Here is a 17986-nt window from a genome sequence, read left to right on the forward strand (position 1 = left end):
TATATCGGTTGGTAAACTTAATTCAAATGCTTTAACTAATGTACGCGCAAGTTGTATATACTCCCTGACTGAGAAGTTCTGATAAGTAATTGGATGGAGGTCTCTATGGGAAACGAAAAGAACTAATAATTGTTTAGAATACTAGAGAAATAAAAAACTGTAAATAGCTGAAGCTGAAGCTCTGTAGATTTACGTCTCTCAGCAAGCGATACCATACATCGCACTTGATCGCACGCCGTCATACTTTTAGGCACGGTATTTCAAGAGTCCTCGTTGAATCTGTTCGATATGCCAAATGTGAATCTCTAGTACGGTGGCAAAGGAGTACTCTAGTTTGGCACAAACGTATGCTTTCAGTGTTATTGAAATATGCAACTTTCCGATGATTAGACCAATCAATTGGTAACTATTTCTCATAATTTGACAAATATGGGGCACAAAAGGAAAATTTTCATTAGACGTTACTGCTAAGCCAGATCCGCGCAACTATTAACTTGATAATCAAAATGACTAATCTTGAGGGATTGAATTGCTTGTGAGCCTTGTGGAACGCCTTAATCGGTAACCCCGTAACCTCATTTAGAGCTCGCAGGATTGATTTTCAGCTTTGTCTTGCATATTTTAGGTCGTCAAGAAGCCGATTGTGTTATAAATGCAATAAGAACTAAAAATATGACGTTTAAAGTTGCACTTTACATAATTAGAACGTTACATTTGCGTGCACGAATACGACACGCTACTTACTATATTTGACGCATTACATGCGGCGTGTGTTTTTTCGTGTAATATCTGGAAACGTACCCGCCCACTTCTGCCCGGCTGCGTTGGTTAGATGATATATAATTACCCCGAATTCGCTTGGAATTTACGTATAATGAATTGTTTACGCTGAGATAACAAAATAAACAAAAAAATAAATTGGGGTTTTGTTCTGATTACATACACTCTTGATTTATAACCCTACAGACTTGTTGTTAGTTAATATGAAACTGATTATAAAATTAAGCTCAAAACAGGGAGCAAACAGTCTTAATATCGAAGTCTTTAATGGGTATGGGTAGCCTACTCACACCCATACCGTGATTTCAATGGTTTAGTAGAACCTAACCTACCATTTAACAAAAAAAAAATCATTAATTTTTTTTTTTTTTGGCAACGCCTACTTTGTAATTGGTGTGTAATTGCCAATTGCCAGATGCTTGGGAAAGATACATACTTCGCCCACATGTACCAACAAATAGATATTATTGCTCTAGAAAAATGGTAACCGAAAAAGAGAACATGGAGTGTTTGGTAGAGCTATATTTAACTTACATTAAATTTAAATTTTGGAGATCCCGAAATCATTTTTCTTTTATGTTCTCTATCATAATATATATGATACCAAGAAGTTAAAATTAGGTTATTATTTTGGGATTCGAATACTTTTCTGAAAACGACTTATTATTATTATTCGTTTCTAATAGACGCGAATTATATTGAAAATTTTATTGGGAGTAATTTTAATTTATGCGAAATCGATCCATGCCCTTTGAAACCTTAGATTGTTGATAATAAGAGAGATCGATCAGCTTTTTTTTTTTAATCGTGTATTCAAAATTCGATTATTTTAATAGTTTTTGTAACGTGTGTGCTCGAAAAGGGTCTCGAATATTTTGTTTCACTTTTAATTAAAAATCATCCTGTCGTATTTAAGCAAACAATTTTTTCTTCCATTTGATATTATTAAAACAACGCACAGCGTTAGACTTTTGTTCGTTACTGAAAGGGCAAGCTTCCCAAAAATCTAATGGAAACTCAAATTCTTCAAGTACCCTTTTCCTTATAATTATTATATTAAAAATAAAAACCATAATAAAAAAAATTTTTAAACTGTAAGTATAAAACTAATTACGATGTCCTCTTGCCTCTGCGGTTTACCTATCGCACAGTTTTTAAAATATATTACTATCTCACGGAAAGTCATTTTACGGAAGTCCAACATTTTGGTTAGTTAACAAAATTTGAACCACAAGTGCTTTTGCGGTTACGTAATTCTTGTTACACTCAGCAAAACGCTTGTCGTAGTCATCTTCTCATCCTAATATGCCTTTCAGCATGGATGTCTGTTCTTAATGCAGTAAAGAAACAAAACAAAATTTAGTTAGAATCCTCGTTTTTCGTTTTGTTCGACGTAGTTTTTATTTTAAAGTTCTCTATAAATACGGAGAAATCAAAAGTGGGTTATTATTTTAGGATCGTTTCCGATATTATTCTCGAAACAGCTAGTTATTATTATCGGTATGTATTTATTTTTTTTTTACAAGCTTCAGAAGCATCGATCGAAGTGTCGACGTTACGATACAGTACAAGGTGGTTCAAAAAACGGGCGCTAACTCTCGGCTGGTGTTTCGCCGCCTAAAAAACCATTTATGCAATATGTAAAAGACAAACATACCATCACCATTTACCGCCAAGCTTTCATGGAACTGCAGAAAAGGTTTGCTACAATCTTTGAAAAAAATTATCAGCAGAAGGTCTAGAAATTATAACCGAATAAGCAGCAACAGTCAGAATCGAAAGGTCCACACCAGAAGAGCTAGTATAAAGAAACGGTATGCCGCTTGTACTTTCCCCCTTCTTATTTAACCTTTACTCTAAGGCAGTATTAAACGAAGCTCTCGGAAAAGCTAGCTAGACAGATGGCAGAATTTCAGGACCTTATTGTAGAATACATGAATACGTCCAAGACCATACTATTGATATTCTCGAAGGCACCAAGACACGCCACCCTAGGATTTCATGGAGAGATCATTGAACAGGTGTCATCTCTAAAATACCTGACCACACTGCTGGCACCTGGCACCGAAAGCTCTGAACAACACTAGGGCACTTCTGACAAACCAAAACCTTCCCTTGAAGTGCGCACCAAAAAACGTTACTGTTACCTCTTCCCAGTTCTATTGTATTGATGCAAGAATTAAACCATGAAGGGAGCCACAAATGGGAACATAATACGAATATAAAGTTTCTACAGCAAATGCATAAACATAAAGAACTCAACAATCAAAGAGAGAGGACATCATATGAAATTCTAAAAAACTGTTTGGTGAAGTATCTTCTCATTCATTCATTTAGTAGTTACGGATAACGCAAGCAATCATTCACTACGCATTCACATATCATTACGCACTAAATTCTATAGAATTTCTATGAGCGCAAGCGAAAGTTTTTGTACCAAAACAACACGTGATTCAAAGCTCCTGTTTGATCAAACCATTGAAGAAGTGATACTAAAGAACTGGCGGAAAATAGTCCAGAATGTTATTAAAGATGAGAAGAAAATGCGGGATCTTGACTTTTTGATCGATCTGACTATCCACTCGTTAATTATTATGAGGGGTATTATGATTTTTTATAATTTAATTTCTGTATACTTTTGTAATGAATTCAATGACAAATAATGAGGTATTTGTTGGTCCCTTTCCATATCTAATGATGTTTTATCACTCTGCACCTTTAGAAATAAACTTTATATTAAAAAGTTTAGTCTCGGGGGTATTGTTAATTGTGCATGTTTTTTGAAACACCCTGTATTGGCAATGTCAATTTTCATTGAAACGGAAAATCGTCCGCATTGTTTTTCCCGAAATCTAAAAACACGGATATTTATTTATAATATGGCGCCCGATTTTCGCGTCCAGCGTGTAATAAATATATTTCTATGGAATATTTTTATATTTATATAAAATCGAGAGGGGGGCCTCGACTCTGCCGTCGAATTTGCGGTATTTTCGAGACCCACTCCGCTCTGTGAATCACCAGACGTTTTATCCGATATATGCTAAACGCGAACCACAGTTCGAGACGATGAATTAGCAGTAGGCTTTGAAATTAAGTTCATTTGTTTTGTGGCGAGTTTAATTCGGGACGCGAAAATTTGCCGTTTGGTGTGGACCTTTTTGTTTGGTCGGGTTTCGATATTTTTGTGCGAAATGAGGGTCAAATTATTGAGGCGCTTGTCATCGCTGATTCATCACGTGAGTAATTTCGGTGAGGTTTTCTGATCGACCTCAACCCGACATAAGAAAGTCTCAGTTACTAAATAATTTGGCGGACAATTTGTCACAAAGCGGGTAATGAAAATCAGTTGGATGACGGGATTTACAATAGTTTGGGAATTCTTTTATATTTAATCTTGGTAAAACCCTCAAACGTCATTTTATCTACACTGAACTCTGCGTAAAGGTTGACTAAAATAGGTGGGAGGCCATGTTTATATTCAGGCTCCATATTTTCCTTATTGCGTGCACGAAATTACTGTTTTTTCTTTGAAAATTTAAGAACATGCACTGTGTGTTCAATTTATCTTGATAACGTTTTAATGGGTTGTAACTTTTTTATTTTTAGATATATCAAGTTAAACAAAAAAGAGCAAAATATAGAGTTAGTTTCAGTCAATTTTCTGGCATACAAGCCTACATCATATATTTTTTAATGGAATACGCTCTATATGTGTTTAATAAAATATCTTATACCGATTACAATGATGTAACACACTTTATATTTTAGTCCACTCGTTTTTGACAAATCTGTAACAATAGGAAATTTTTATATAATTGCAAAGGGTGCTGTGACCGACTGCAACAACAATAATTATTTACAAATTAAAGTAGAACAAAACCACTAAAAATGACAAGACACACTAAAGTAAAAAATCTTTAACTATACTAAATACCACCATTTTCCGGAACACATTTCTCATACACTCATTGTATGATGTCTTGCGTTTAGTAACGTGTCTCTTAACTGATTTATTGCCTCTGAAATCTTTTGCCGAAGTTCCACGACATTATTACAAGTTCTTCGCACGTGATTTTTTATGTGTTCTCAAAAGAAAAAGTCCATTAAAGTTAAGTCGGGGCTGTTGGCTGGTCAATCCATAGTTAACCTCTGGGATATTCCATGTTAAGAAAATTTTTAACTTGTATAACATTGTGTGGAGGGGCACCGTCTCGCTGCCTTATAATCAGCGCTGATATATTTCGGGATAAATCTTCTATATATATCTATATATCTATATCTTCTATATATTGTTCAGAGTTGCAAATTATAATCTCCAGTTAACTTTTGATCTACAAATATCGGACCCAAAATATGCCCATCTATGACACCACACCATACCTTAATTTATTGGGCTTTTATTTCGGGCATTTATGTAGGATTATTTAAAGACCATTATCGCATATCTTGTCTATTGTAACACTTGTAGTGAACGAACTTTCATCACTCCATATAATGTTTTTCAAAAAATTATTATTCTCATTATGTTCTCATTATGTATGTTAAAAAATCCAAACAAAACTGCATCCTCGTTCAACATTGTTCTGCATTTAGTTTATATTCTTTCAAAACTGAGGGGATTGATCCCCGAGAAATACCTGTTTCTTCATATACTCTAGTAATAGAGGAAACTCTATGTGCTTCATAGAATCTTAATATGTTTTCTTTTCTTCATTTAAAAAATTATGATTCTGGAATAGCTTTTTAGCATTTAATTAATTATTAATAATTTCTTTGCCTGCCTTGGAAATATCTGTTTTGAAAGAGCTCGGCGGTCTGGATCAAGTTTAATATAAAAACAAGGAGCTGCGGTTGCATTTTTATTATTCAGAAAGTATACTTGAAGCACGGATGCTCAATTTGCGAAAAACTATTTTAACAATAATGGCTTGGACAATAATTTTTAATAATATGTCCAACATAAACATATTTTTGTCACTCAGGGCGCTCTTTGAAATTATATAAAAATTTCTCATTTTTGCCGATTTGTCAAAAACGCGTGAACTAACATATAGAGTGTGTTACATAATTGTGATCTGAATAAGACATTCTATTAAACACATATACAGCATGTTCCATTAAAAAATATGATGTAGGCTTACATGTCAGAAAATTGATAGTGTTTTGTTTTATACGTCACTTGGAAAAAAACTTGGCTACTAACCCCACATTTTGTTTTTTTGTTTACCTTGATATCTCTAAAAACAAAAAAGTTACAGCTAATTAAAATGTTATCAAGATAAATTGAACGCACTGTACAAAGTCCTGAAACTGTTTTCAAAATCACAATGGTGGCTTTTGTGTTTAGTTTTGTTTTTCAGCATTTGCTTGGAACAATTTTTATCGCATCCACCACAACAGGGTGCACATGGTTTTCGATTCATAATTTTGGTCGCAGATTTTTATATATTTTACCCATGACTTGCCTAATGCTCCTCTGTACATCACCTACATCGAGTAAAAGTGTATTATATATTCTTGGAGATGTTACTTTCAGGTTATAATCCGTATTTCTCACTTGTTAAAATTGATGTAGGACATTGGGTAGTAAGAAAAGCATATTCCACACACTAGACATCACAAAATCATTGCTGCATGTATATTTATATAATATATAATGTATAAATAACTTCGCAGAACCATTACGCTCGGTGTAACTCTCTCTATCCCGTTACCCTCTTGAAGGTTTAGAGGCACTGCTGGATTTTACTCTTAATTTTTCTATCTTGGACTATTTAGCTATAAATATCGAAATAATGATGACTTGTGATTTTTCATTATTGAAGTATGAACGCATTCGGTCTGTATTCGGTTTTTGATACCCTAAGTATACGCATAAATCCAAGGCCTCGATTCAGATGCGTAAGGATCTAAGCGATGGCCAACCTTCTTTTAAATTCATCTGAGCAATGCTTGATTTTCGAAATCATTGTTCCCAAGTATATTGATCGATATCTCTAAAAACAAAGAAGTTACAGCCAATTAAAATATCATCAAGATAAATTGAACGCACGGTACACAACAGATCTAATATCCGGTTACCTAACTAGGGTATAATATCAAATCAACCAGCGGCATCCAAGAGCCTATAAAATATGTTCTAAATGTTGTGTATAATATTATTTGAGTCAACAACCATAATATATGATTGGTAACTTTTGAACGAAACCTGATTTCAACGGAGGGACTTTGTTTCAGGTACCGTCAGCGGCCGAAATGGGCAACAACAAATCTTCCGTGTCGGAGGGCGAAGAAGACGACGAGAGGTCGAACCATAGCTTGAAGGGCGCGAAGTCGTTGGGGGCGGAAATCACAAACGGCGGTGAAGACGTGGACGAGGAGTGCGAATTGCCGCCGCCGATGAAACCCATTCAGGAACCTATCCTGGTAACGTCACCGCCCCCGGGTGTGCCAGGAGTTTCAGAGATGGATGATAATCCGTGCAAGAGGGTGAGGGATTTGCTCTTTTCTTAAAACCGTCGATTCATTCATTTAATTTTTTAAAATTATTCGTGACATGTTTCTCTAGGTAATTCGTTGTTTCTGAGTAACACTTGACTACATGTATTATAACAGGTGATTCTCAGTTCTAATTATTGTACTTCTCTAGCACTAAAAATTGCAGTTGAGTATTTGCATTTAAAGCAATATACAAGTCATAATCTTACTATGGAACGAAAATATGTATTTATGGGAACAGTTTTGAAATACTCGATACATTTTGATTGAAATATATTATGATGTGGTAAGGTCCTTTAGTTTAGAGACGGAATAAAGTTTACCCGTTAATGCTTATATTCTCTTTTCTGAAATTTTGGTCTACCAAGTAAGCCCAGTTCTTTTCTCTAATTAGACTCCGCAGATTCGATAGTGGCTAATTGGTGTTGTCTCTGGTTTGGTTACACGTAGTAGATGAAAACGTAATCTCGATAGGCATCCTCTTATAGGCAGAATCTGCGTTACGTGATTCCTTCCACCCCTTGAGACTTCGTTCCCTGTTAAGTTGGCAGTGGTCAATAGATCTTAACGACCTTTCTTTTACAGTTAACAGGTCTGCTGTAAATTTGAACCATAGACTTCTGAGGAACTATTATGGGGATTCCCTTCCTGTCCTTTTTTTATGGCTGATTTTACAATGGATTTAACCCAGTTTTTGGTCCAATCTTGCGAACCTTCCCGGGTTGATGCATAGGTGTTATTGCCGTTGTTTCGTCTTTATTTCTTTTGAACAGTGTTCTAGTGCGGTGATCTCTGTTTCAATTTTATTTTCATCCTGGGTTCATATTTTCTACGTCCTATATTTTTTGAGTCTTCTATGTACTAGAATTATTTCTGCCATTATTGATGGACAACGTTCTCTAGTTGGGCTTTGACTTCTGAAGTGTTTAGCAATGCAGTATGCGGATGTAGTACTGTAGTACTGTCCATTAGACAGCACCAAGTCTTCCTTTATCTCCCCGTAAAGCTCATCATGTTTTTATTATATGCACTAATTATAACTAGAAATTTACATTTTAAAGTCTTTATATAGGCTGTCAAAAATATAAGCATTCGGGTTTCAAAGTTACGTTGCTCTTGGCAAACCAGCCGTTAAACTTTAAATTTAAATAGGACCTTGTTGTATATAATGCTTAAACAATTGTATTCTCTTACAACTGCTTTTTTTATTATTCATATGTGTTGTTTACTTATGATAATTTAAAGATGGACAAGGAGGGATTAATCGCTTAAATATAAAACATATTATAGCATTAGGTAACGTACACGCACACTATCATCATTCCAAAACATTATTGCTCTTACCCTTATTATGTCTGCGCTGTATAACATTTAACATTCATTTTCCCTTAAATCTGCTGATTTCAACTATGTTTATTTCTTCTTTTCCGAACCTGCAGGTATCTAGCCTTACTATAAAATCGCTAGAGGGCGCGACATCCGCTGATCTGGCCGAGATCGAACAGATCGTTAAGGAAAGAATGGTGCGAATATTTTGCGATGAATGCGTTTCCGTAGTCTTTTTTTTCTGTTTCGCATCGCACAAGTTTTGTTACCCGTGTGCATACGCATGGTCGTTCAGATATTACTTGACAGAAAACAAACCGAGAGTGCAAATAAAGTGGTAAAGTTTAAAATCATTTTCTTGAACACAGTCGGTTCGTTTTCTTTTCTTCACACTTTCGCATGATATCTAGCGTGCTATGCCACCTTTGACCACCTTTGACCTTCTCCTGCACTCCCATTCGCTCTCTGTAGATCTTTTTAGAGATATTGCACGTGCAGTATGGCTCATTTGATTTGTTTTCAATGACTTACCGTTAATGTATCAAATACATTTTATCAGTTTCGTTAGTATGTAACTATGTAATGTTTATTAGCTTGATTATTTACACGTCTGGTTCTAGTCGTTTAACTGTAAAATTTTAAACTTGGGAAAGCTTATGGAAGAGCTTACATCACTCCTTATTTACTGCGCCATCTGCAGGTTGAACGGCGAAATTCCAATCCCAACCTTGGCAATTTAAATTTGAGCATTGAATTCGAAGTTTTCGAATATTAATAAATCTGACGTTCAGCTTCACCTATCTAACTCGATTGTTACTCCAACTGTTTGAATGTTTTGGCTAATGTTGATAATGAGCTCATGCGAAGTATAGAGGAAACAGTAAGATAAATCTAGAGACAGAGTGCGAAAGAGAGAAGAAGAGGAGCGAGTCGGACAGAAATTGAAGGGGAAGGTCACACAAGTTATCGGAAGGTGGGTGCCCTGAGAAGGAGATGAGAGACTGATTGAGAGATATCAGGACGTACAAGAAAGGTCGATGAAAGGGGAGAAAACAGAAATTGACCGGGAAAGTGAGAGCGAGCGAAACCGGGAGAGACGAATAAGAGGAACAGTAACACAAATCTAGAGAGAGAGTAGGAAAGAGAGAAGAGGAGGAGTGAGCCGGACAGAGATTGGAAGGGGAGGGTAAGAAGTTATCGGAAGGGAGAGTGGTGGGTGAGTGACCCTGAGAAGGAGGTAAGAGTCTGATAGAGAGAAAGCAGGGGGAACAAGAAAGGCCAGGGAAAACGGAGAAAAACAGAAATTGACCGGGAAAGAGAGTGCGAGCGAGCCCGCAGAGGCGAAAAAGACAGAGAAGTATAGAGAGAAACAATAAGATACATCTAGAGACAGAGTGGGAAAGAGAGAAGAGGAGGGGCGAGTCGGACATAGATTGGACGGGGAGGGTATGAAGTTATCGGAAAGGAGACGGTGGGTGAGTGACCCAGAGGAGGTGAGAGACTGATTGAGAGATAGTAGGAGGAACGAGAGAGATCAGATAAAAGAGGAGAAAACAGAAATTGACCGGAAAAGTGAGAGCCAGTGAGACCTGGAGAGACGAATAAGAAAGAGAAGTACAGAGAAAAACAGGAAAAATCTAAAGACAGAGTAAGGAAAGAGAGAAGAGGAGGAGCGAGTCGGGCAGAGATTGGAAGGGGAGGGTCAGAAGTTATCGGAAGGGAGACGGTGGATGGGTGAGCCTGAGAAGAAGATGAGAGACTGATGAAGAAATAGCAGAACGAGAGAGGCCGGGTAAAAGGGAAGAAAACAGAAATTGAAAAGGAGAGAGAGAGCGAGCCAGACGGGCAGAGACGAATAGCTGGGCGGAACAAGAAATATTACTCAATCGTGAGAAAGGCAAGAAAGAAAAAGAAACATTTCGGGGAAAATGATCCGGTTGAAGGGGAGAGGGATCGCAAAATAGAAGAGAACGAACATATTAACCCAATTGGTATTGGTATTGGTATTAAAGGGGGGGCGCCCTCGCGGGCGTCCAAGCACTTAGGCCACCAGCACCATGTGCCCCCAGGCCGCTCTAGAGGGCGTCCAGAATGCCGCCCCTCCTGTAGAAGGTCAGCAACTCCTTTAGCCCAATACCGTGCACTGAGTCCGGATCGATCAGGGCCGTTCCGAAGACTCCCAATCTTGCCCATGTCAAGGCAGGGCACTCGGTGAGCAGATGATACGGGGTCTCCTCCCCTTCCATGCACCACCTACACTCCGGGTCGTCTCCAATGCCTAGCAAGCAGAGATGCCCCCTAAGCCTGCAATGTCCTGTGTAGGCCCCTGTTAGTGCTCTACACTCCCTCCTGGTCAGTCTAAGCAGCTCCCTGGTCCGAGGAAGGGCGGGCCCATCCATCATAAGCCTCGCCTGTCTCATTCCCTGAGCAACGCTCCAGCCCCCCGCGGCCCGGTCTCTCGCCCAGGCTTCGAGAGGTCCCCGCCTCACACACGGGGCGATCCCCAAGCGGGGCTCTGGCCCTATATGCCTATGCGAGGAGCCCTCCCTGGCTAAGGCGTCCGCTGCCTCATTGCCCCGAACACCGGTGTGACCCGGGACCCAGACCAACGTGACCTTTCTCTCCTCAGCCACCCTCCTCAGTACCCCTTTGCACTCCTTTATCAACAAGGAGCGCGTACGCACTGACTTCAGCGCCATGAGTGCAGCCCTAGTATCCGAGCAGAAGAAGACTCTCCTGCTTCCGTAGTTGAGCCGAAGCACCTCTCTGGCCGCCATCAATAAAACGAAAATTTCGGCCTGAAACACAGTGCAGTACTGACCCAGAGGGACCGACAAGCTTGATCCCGTTGTCTCGCAGTACGCTCCAGCTCCGGCCAGATCTCCCATTCTGGACCCGTCCGTGTACCAGACAAGTCCATCCCAGGAGTCGACTCTGCCCTCTCTCCAATCTTCCCTTGATGGAAAGAGCAAGGTCAATTTATCAAAGAAGGTCATCTCGGGATCATGACGTCACTCGGCATGCCCATGACTCCGCGATCCCCGCGACAGCCCTCTAAAATGTCGTACGGACCCCGATTGAAGGTTCCCTCCCTCCAGAGCCCGCAGCTCGCCAGCCTCCTGTCCTGGCCGCCTCCATCTGCACCCTATCCGCCAGAGAGGGCAGCCCCACCAGAGCCTCCAGGGCCCTCGTGGGCGCTGTTCTCATGGCGCCCGTTATGCAGAGGCAAGCCAATCTCTGCAGTCTGTCAAGAACTAGCCTTGCTCCCGCTCTTTTGGTCCCCGGCTACCATGCCACTGCCCTATGCGTGAGCATAGGCACCACTATGGTACAGTAGATCCACTGCATGATCTTCGGCCCCAGGCCCCAAGTGCCCCCTACCGCTCTCCGGCACGCCCACAGAACTCCAAAGGCCGACCTGGTCCTTGATCTTATAAGTTCCTGGAAGGTCAACTTAGAGTCCAACCATACGCCCAAGTACTTGACACTTCCGCTTGCAGAAAGAGGCACCCCATCCATCTAAATGTTGAGGTTGCACTCCATCTTCCTTTTCCTAGTGAAGATGACCATCTCCACCTTGCCATTGGTGGATTGACAGCCAACTTGCTGTCCAGGCACCATTGTGAGAATCTTGCCAATGCCCCGTTCAGGAGCCCCTGCATCCTCCTCACGTCCGTCCCCTGCGTCATTATCACAAGGTCGTCTGCATATGCCTGAGCATAGACCCCGTGTTCTTCCCTCAGAATATGCAATATCTCGTTCACCACTAGGCACCACAGGAACGGGGACAAGACCCCACCCTGTGGACAACCCCGTGATGAACCGATGGAGACCTGCTCCCCACCCAGTCTTTCCTCGACCCTCCTGTCGGTTAGCATGGAGCGGATCCACCTTACAATGGCCGTCCCCACTCCAGTACTCTAAACCGCCCTGCAGATCGAGTACAGGGCCGTGTTATTGAAAGCCCCTTCGATGTCAGCGAACACGCACACCGACAGCCGTCCCGAGCCCATACCCTCCTCCAACCTGGAAGTCAGATGGTGAAGAGCTGAGCCCACAGACCCGCCAATTCGGTACGCATGCTGAGCTGGCTCTAAAGGGGCCTCCAGCTCCACCCAGTCCCTCAGATACCGGTCCACCAGTCTCTCCAGAGTTTTCATAATGAAGCTGGTGAGGCAAACAGGCCGGTACGACTTCGGGTCTGTGTAGTCACTCTTCCCTACCTTGGGAATGAACACCACCCTGCTGTGTCTCCACAGCTCGGGCACGTACCCCCTCGCAATGGAGGCCCTGAACAGGTCCATCAGCGGGCTGGTCAGGAGACCTCCGTCCCTTTGCAGCAGAGCCGGAAATACTCCATCCCCGCCCGCCGACTTGAAGGGGCCAAAGCTGTCAATAGCCCACCTCAGCCTACTATGGGTAACCACCCTCCTTGCCGTGGCGTAGTCGCCTCCAAGACGACCCCCGGCTTCAATATTCCCCCCTGTGTCCGGATCAGCGGACCCTGGGAAGTGCGTGTTCAGCAACTGTTGTAGTGTGTCCGCTGGTCCCGCTGTGTAGCCACCGCCGGTCCTGCGGACCACCCCCAGTCTTCCCGCAGGGTCACTTCTGAGTACCCTAAGGAGCCTAACCGCGTCCGGGGTATTCATTACTCCGTCGCAGTAGCCCCTCCAGGCCCTCCTCTGTGATGCCCGTGGTTCTTTTTTGTACTGTCTGCGGACCTCCCTATAGAGATCCCAGTCCGCACCTTGGCTGCTGCTCCTCGCTGTATTGAACAGCCTCCGCACTTTCCTCCTGAGACGCTCCAGGGAAGAGCTCCACCAAGGAGTCCTTCCCGCCCTATGCTCCTCTGTCTCAGGGCAAGTATTCTCGAACGTCCGCATCATAGCGGAGCTGACTCGGTCGGCGGCCTCGTCAATCTCCTCCATTGTGCGGTGTTTCCTTGGTAAGCCCCCTAGGCGCCAAGCGAGTTGCTCTCTATAGAGTTCCCAGTTTGTTGCCCGGGGGTTCCTAAATCTAACAGGTTCCCGAACACCCATCTCCAACCCAAAGGTGATGTGTCTATGGTCCGACATAGAGTCTTCCCCACAGACACACCACCCAGTTATTTCCGGGAGCAGAGCCCTGGTACAAAGTGTTAAATCTATGACCGAGCTCCGACCCGTCGCAGTAGGAGACCAAGTCACTGATCTCCTGCGGAGGACAGCTGCGGTCGCCTGGAAAGTACGCAGAGGCGACCACTACCTCCCTCATGCCGTCCCGAGTGGGGGATCTGACCAGAATTGGAACCAGGTCCCTGGACGCCTTGTCCCTTAGGAAAAAGGCCTCCAGCCCCATGGTTAGAATACAGGCCCTGGGACCGCCCTCTAAGGAGTCGACACTATGCAGCATCGATCCTCCCAGAGATAAGCCCCTAACCCTTGATTTTACAATCCAGGGCTCTTGGATCAGTACAATAGATGTACCGCTCTCCGAAATTTTCCTGCATAAGTGGGCCGTTGCAGCCCTGCTGTGTTGCAGGTTAATCTGTAATATCCCCGTGAAGATGTTATTGCGGGAATACCACCTGCGGGTCACGATGCTAGCCTCAGCCCGAATCCGAGCCCGAGGTAGCACCTCCCTCCGCTTCCGCTTCCTGACTGGTGGACCCTGATGGGATTCCCCGGTCAACTTCCATCTGAGATACCTCCTCGGTTCTCGCTTCCTCGGAGGGCCCTCCGGAGGTCTCCTCCACAGAAGCCGTGGGCGCCGCCTCTCCGACAGGCCCGCCAACCTCCATGGACAAGCCCTCCTCGCGTGAGCCCCCCGCGGCCACCTCATCCCCCTGCGGCCTCGGCGCCGCCAGGTTCACTTTTACCTGTGTCGCCAGGCAGAAGAGCAGTGAGCCCTTAGCCGTGATGGCGCTTGCCGATTTCTCGTCCACGCCCACCAACAACCTTGTGCCCCTTACATCCTCCGTCCTCTGCCAGACCCTCCAGGCACGGCAATCTAGGCCATTCTGAGCTGCCAGGCAGCGGACTAGTGCCTCATTCGAGACACCCGCCCCCAGGCCCGGAATCCATATCGCCGCCCTTCTCAGTCTCAATCCTTCCGGATCGACCTCCACCAGGTTTGCGAGCCCCCAGGGCCTGACTTTAATCAGCTCCCTGCGAACCCACTCCCTGGTTTCTTCATCCATCATCTCGATCAGGATGTGGCTCCTCCACAGCCTAACCGAGCGTATCCGGGGAGGGGTGTATTGCCCCCCCTGCATGATATACATGCTTATGCGGAGGTTAAGAAACCCTATGAACCGCAGCAGGTTCTCGGAAGACAGGTCAGTTTCCTGTCCTCTGAGGCCCACCACCAGTTCAGGCCCCCCCGCCTCCGCTTGTGCATAGGACCGAGCCCCCTCTCAGAGCCCCCCCGGGACGGCCCGCCTTTCCCGGGCCTAGCTTTCGCCGGGCCACGTGTCAGCCGCCGACCCCCGGCAGGTGCCCCAACCTGGGTGGTCTCTCCCATTTTTCTTTTCCGCTTCCCGCCTGCCGTTTCCGGTGTGCCCCCTATGGAACCCTCCGTTGACGGCGTGGCAGGATTCCTGGGCGCCGGAAGAGAGCCCGTCTGCGGTTCCGAAACCGTCACCGCGAGTCTATTCTTCTTCGCCCTCCTTTTTTCTGCCCCACTCCTATGTCTGGGGCGGTGTGTCATCGAGGTGGTGTTCCCGGTTTGTACCGAGCCCTCCACCCCGCTGGCGACCTGGGGATCCTGTTCGGATCGCCCTTGGAGGGGGCCTTCCTGAGGACGCCCCTGCTTGCTGGAGCCCCCCTGGGTCCCCTCCTCCTTCTTCATTACTTCGCATTTCATTTTTGATTCCATAAAGGTCCCACGAGTAGCTAGGGAAACATAACGGTCCACCTCTGCAGAGCCCCGCATGCAGAGGTAAGGCTTCCTTCCCCGAGGTGCGCCCGGTGCCTCGGGGTTGGGATCGGTAGAGACTGATCTTATATTCAGCCATGCATCCCCTAGGCCCGACCACCCACCGTAGGATTTAGGATTTTTATTGAGGTTTACTCCTCTTGGTCCAAGTGGTGAAGCTCACTCAGACCCCCCGCGTCGCGTGCCCACTCGTCGAGCCGGCCCCGACGCCTGGTTTATCAACCGACTACAAGCCAGTTGGCACCGTTATACCCTGTGCAGGCCCTTAGCCACGACACGACAGCTGGGCAGGGTGAGCTGGTCCACGACTGGTTATTTGTCAGCCCTATTGGATTTTTACCTCCTCAAGCCTCCTTATTCCCAGCCACCCAGGCCCGTCAGGGCCTGGGCTCCCCCATCCGCCACCCGGGGGACGCGCCTCATGGATTGCTCAACCACAGAGGACATATTAACCCAATGAATACTTAAACTAATTATTAATCAAATACTGTTTTCTCCTCTTAACGTTGTAATTATTGGATCGACTTCCAATACGGACGATTATTATTATAGTCCCTCCCAGAAGACACCTTAATATTCGTTACCAGGGCCTTTCATAAAAGTTTTGTCTCGTCACATAATTGGTAGTATATAACTGTCGTTAATCCACTTTCTTGAAGATATAAGAATATTACTGCTTTATACTTCTCAAGTATTTTGTCAGCAAACAATTTCATTGATTTCCAAACAAGTGCTTTTATGCTTTTCCCAGGCAAAATCCATATTTTTAACAGTTGTCCATACAACTTTTTTTAGTTATTAACGGGCAAAATATCAGGTACGAAGGGAAATCAGAGAGACAAAAATGAAGACAAAGTCTATAATCATTTGATTGCGAAAAGTTTACTGTCCATGGCCCATGGCCCACGCCGATATTAAGCAGAACCTGTCGAATTTTTTCATTTTATTACTCTACACTAGTACTACAAAATGGAAAAGAGAGAGTAGAAAGACAGATGTTCTAAGTTTGTGAAACTTTTGAGCCATACTGTTACTGCATGCTAGTCAGTAGTTCGACGATGCATGTGATACGTATCGCATATCGAAATTGTTCGACTCTTCCACTTGCTTCGTTTTACGGCGATGTAAAAATAACGGTAAACTGATTTCAGGAGCAACATTCTGAAAACCAAGAAAGAAACTCGTTACACCGGGACACGAAGTCTTCGGAAGCGCTGTCCGAGTTCAGTTTGGATTCCCAGAAAGAATTGCTGGCTCAGTGCTCGTCGACGGAGGCTGCATCTATGGCGTTCAGCGGAGACGAAAGCGACAAGCAGGTGGAAAACGCTGACGCGAAGAAAATAGAAAGTTTTTTGAAAAAAAGGAGGTTCGTGTTGAAGGAACTGGTGGATACGGAAGAGGCGTACGTCAGGGATTTATCCTTGGTGGTTGACGGTTATATCGCGACGATGAGGGATTCCGAATGCGAGATCCCTATGCCCGAAGACTTGAGAGAAGGCAAAGACAAGATCGTGTTTGGAAATATCGAAGCTATATATGAGTGGCACAAAAAGTAAGTTCGCGATTTTAGGTGCGAAGACGTCAAAGGTTGAACTCGCGCGTTTTGTTTCAGTCATTTCCTCAAAAATCTCAAATCCTCCCTAGAGAACCCGATCGAATTAGCGCAGCTTTTCAGAAGGTACGAACGAAAACTCCAAATGTACGTCATTTACTGTAAGAATAAGCCCATATCCGAGTACATAGTGGCCGAACATTTGGACACGTATTTCGAAGAACTCAGAGTGAAATTAGGCCACAAGCTTCAACTGTGCGACCTGCTCATCAAACCCGTCCAAAGAATAATGAAATACCAACTCCTGCTAAAAGATATCCTTAAGTATACGGAACGAGCCGGGGTGGCGGAAGAAATCGAACCTCTTAGGGCCGCTTACAAGATAATGGTGGTCGTGCCCAAGAACGCCAACGATATGATGGACGTCGGAAGGTTGCAAGGGTTTGAGGTTAGATCGTGTTGATTTAGAAACGGAAACAGGAAACTTATTTTTGTCGATCGTTTCAGGCTGGTAAAATAACCGCGCAAGGAAAACTGTTGCTTCATGGGCCGCTCGTAGTGTCGGATTTGCCAGGGCAAACGGTTGTGGGCAAAAACAAGGAATTGCAGGTCTTCTTGTTCGAACAGAGTATCATATTTTCGGAGGTCGTCGGGAAGAAGACGCAATTTACGAGTCCGCAATACATCTACAAAGCGCACATACAGGTAAGCACATACATTAACTTTTTTGAAGTATCTTGATACTAAACTGGATCGTTAACTAAGACATTCGTATAAAGACTATTAGACTCAGAGGCTTGAAAAGAAAGTCTCTATATTTGTGGACATTAAACAGTTGCAGACACTTGTAGAGGCATAGTTTACGTATGGAATAATTGCATATACGTCACAAAAACAGTTTATCAAAATATC

General features: G+C 43.7%; 1 protein-coding gene across 5 annotated transcripts in view; it reads left to right on the forward strand.

Annotated features, from left to right (window-relative positions):
- LOC132707240 (triple functional domain protein) overlaps positions 1-17986 on the forward strand; it is a 322048-nt gene that overhangs the window by 291679 nt on the left and 12383 nt on the right. For 4 of the 5 annotated variants that reach the window (XM_060679012.1, XM_060679011.1, XM_060679013.1 and 1 more), the window contains 5 exons: positions 7021-7272; positions 8721-8804; positions 16674-17074; positions 17135-17522; positions 17582-17779. In XM_060679012.1, the coding sequence (XP_060534995.1) occupies positions 7021-7272; positions 8721-8804; positions 16674-17074; positions 17135-17522; positions 17582-17779 (1323 nt within the window). The remainder of the gene's footprint in view (positions 1-7020; positions 7273-8720; positions 8805-16673; positions 17075-17134; positions 17523-17581; positions 17780-17986) is intronic. The other variant, XM_060679010.1, reaches the window with a different exon arrangement.

This window comes from Cylas formicarius, unplaced genomic scaffold (genome assembly GCF_029955315.1).
Source record: "Cylas formicarius isolate icCylForm1 unplaced genomic scaffold, icCylForm1.1 PGA_scaffold_9__14_contigs__length_23061073, whole genome shotgun sequence".
NCBI classification, from domain to species: Eukaryota; Metazoa; Arthropoda; class Insecta; order Coleoptera; family Brentidae; genus Cylas; species Cylas formicarius.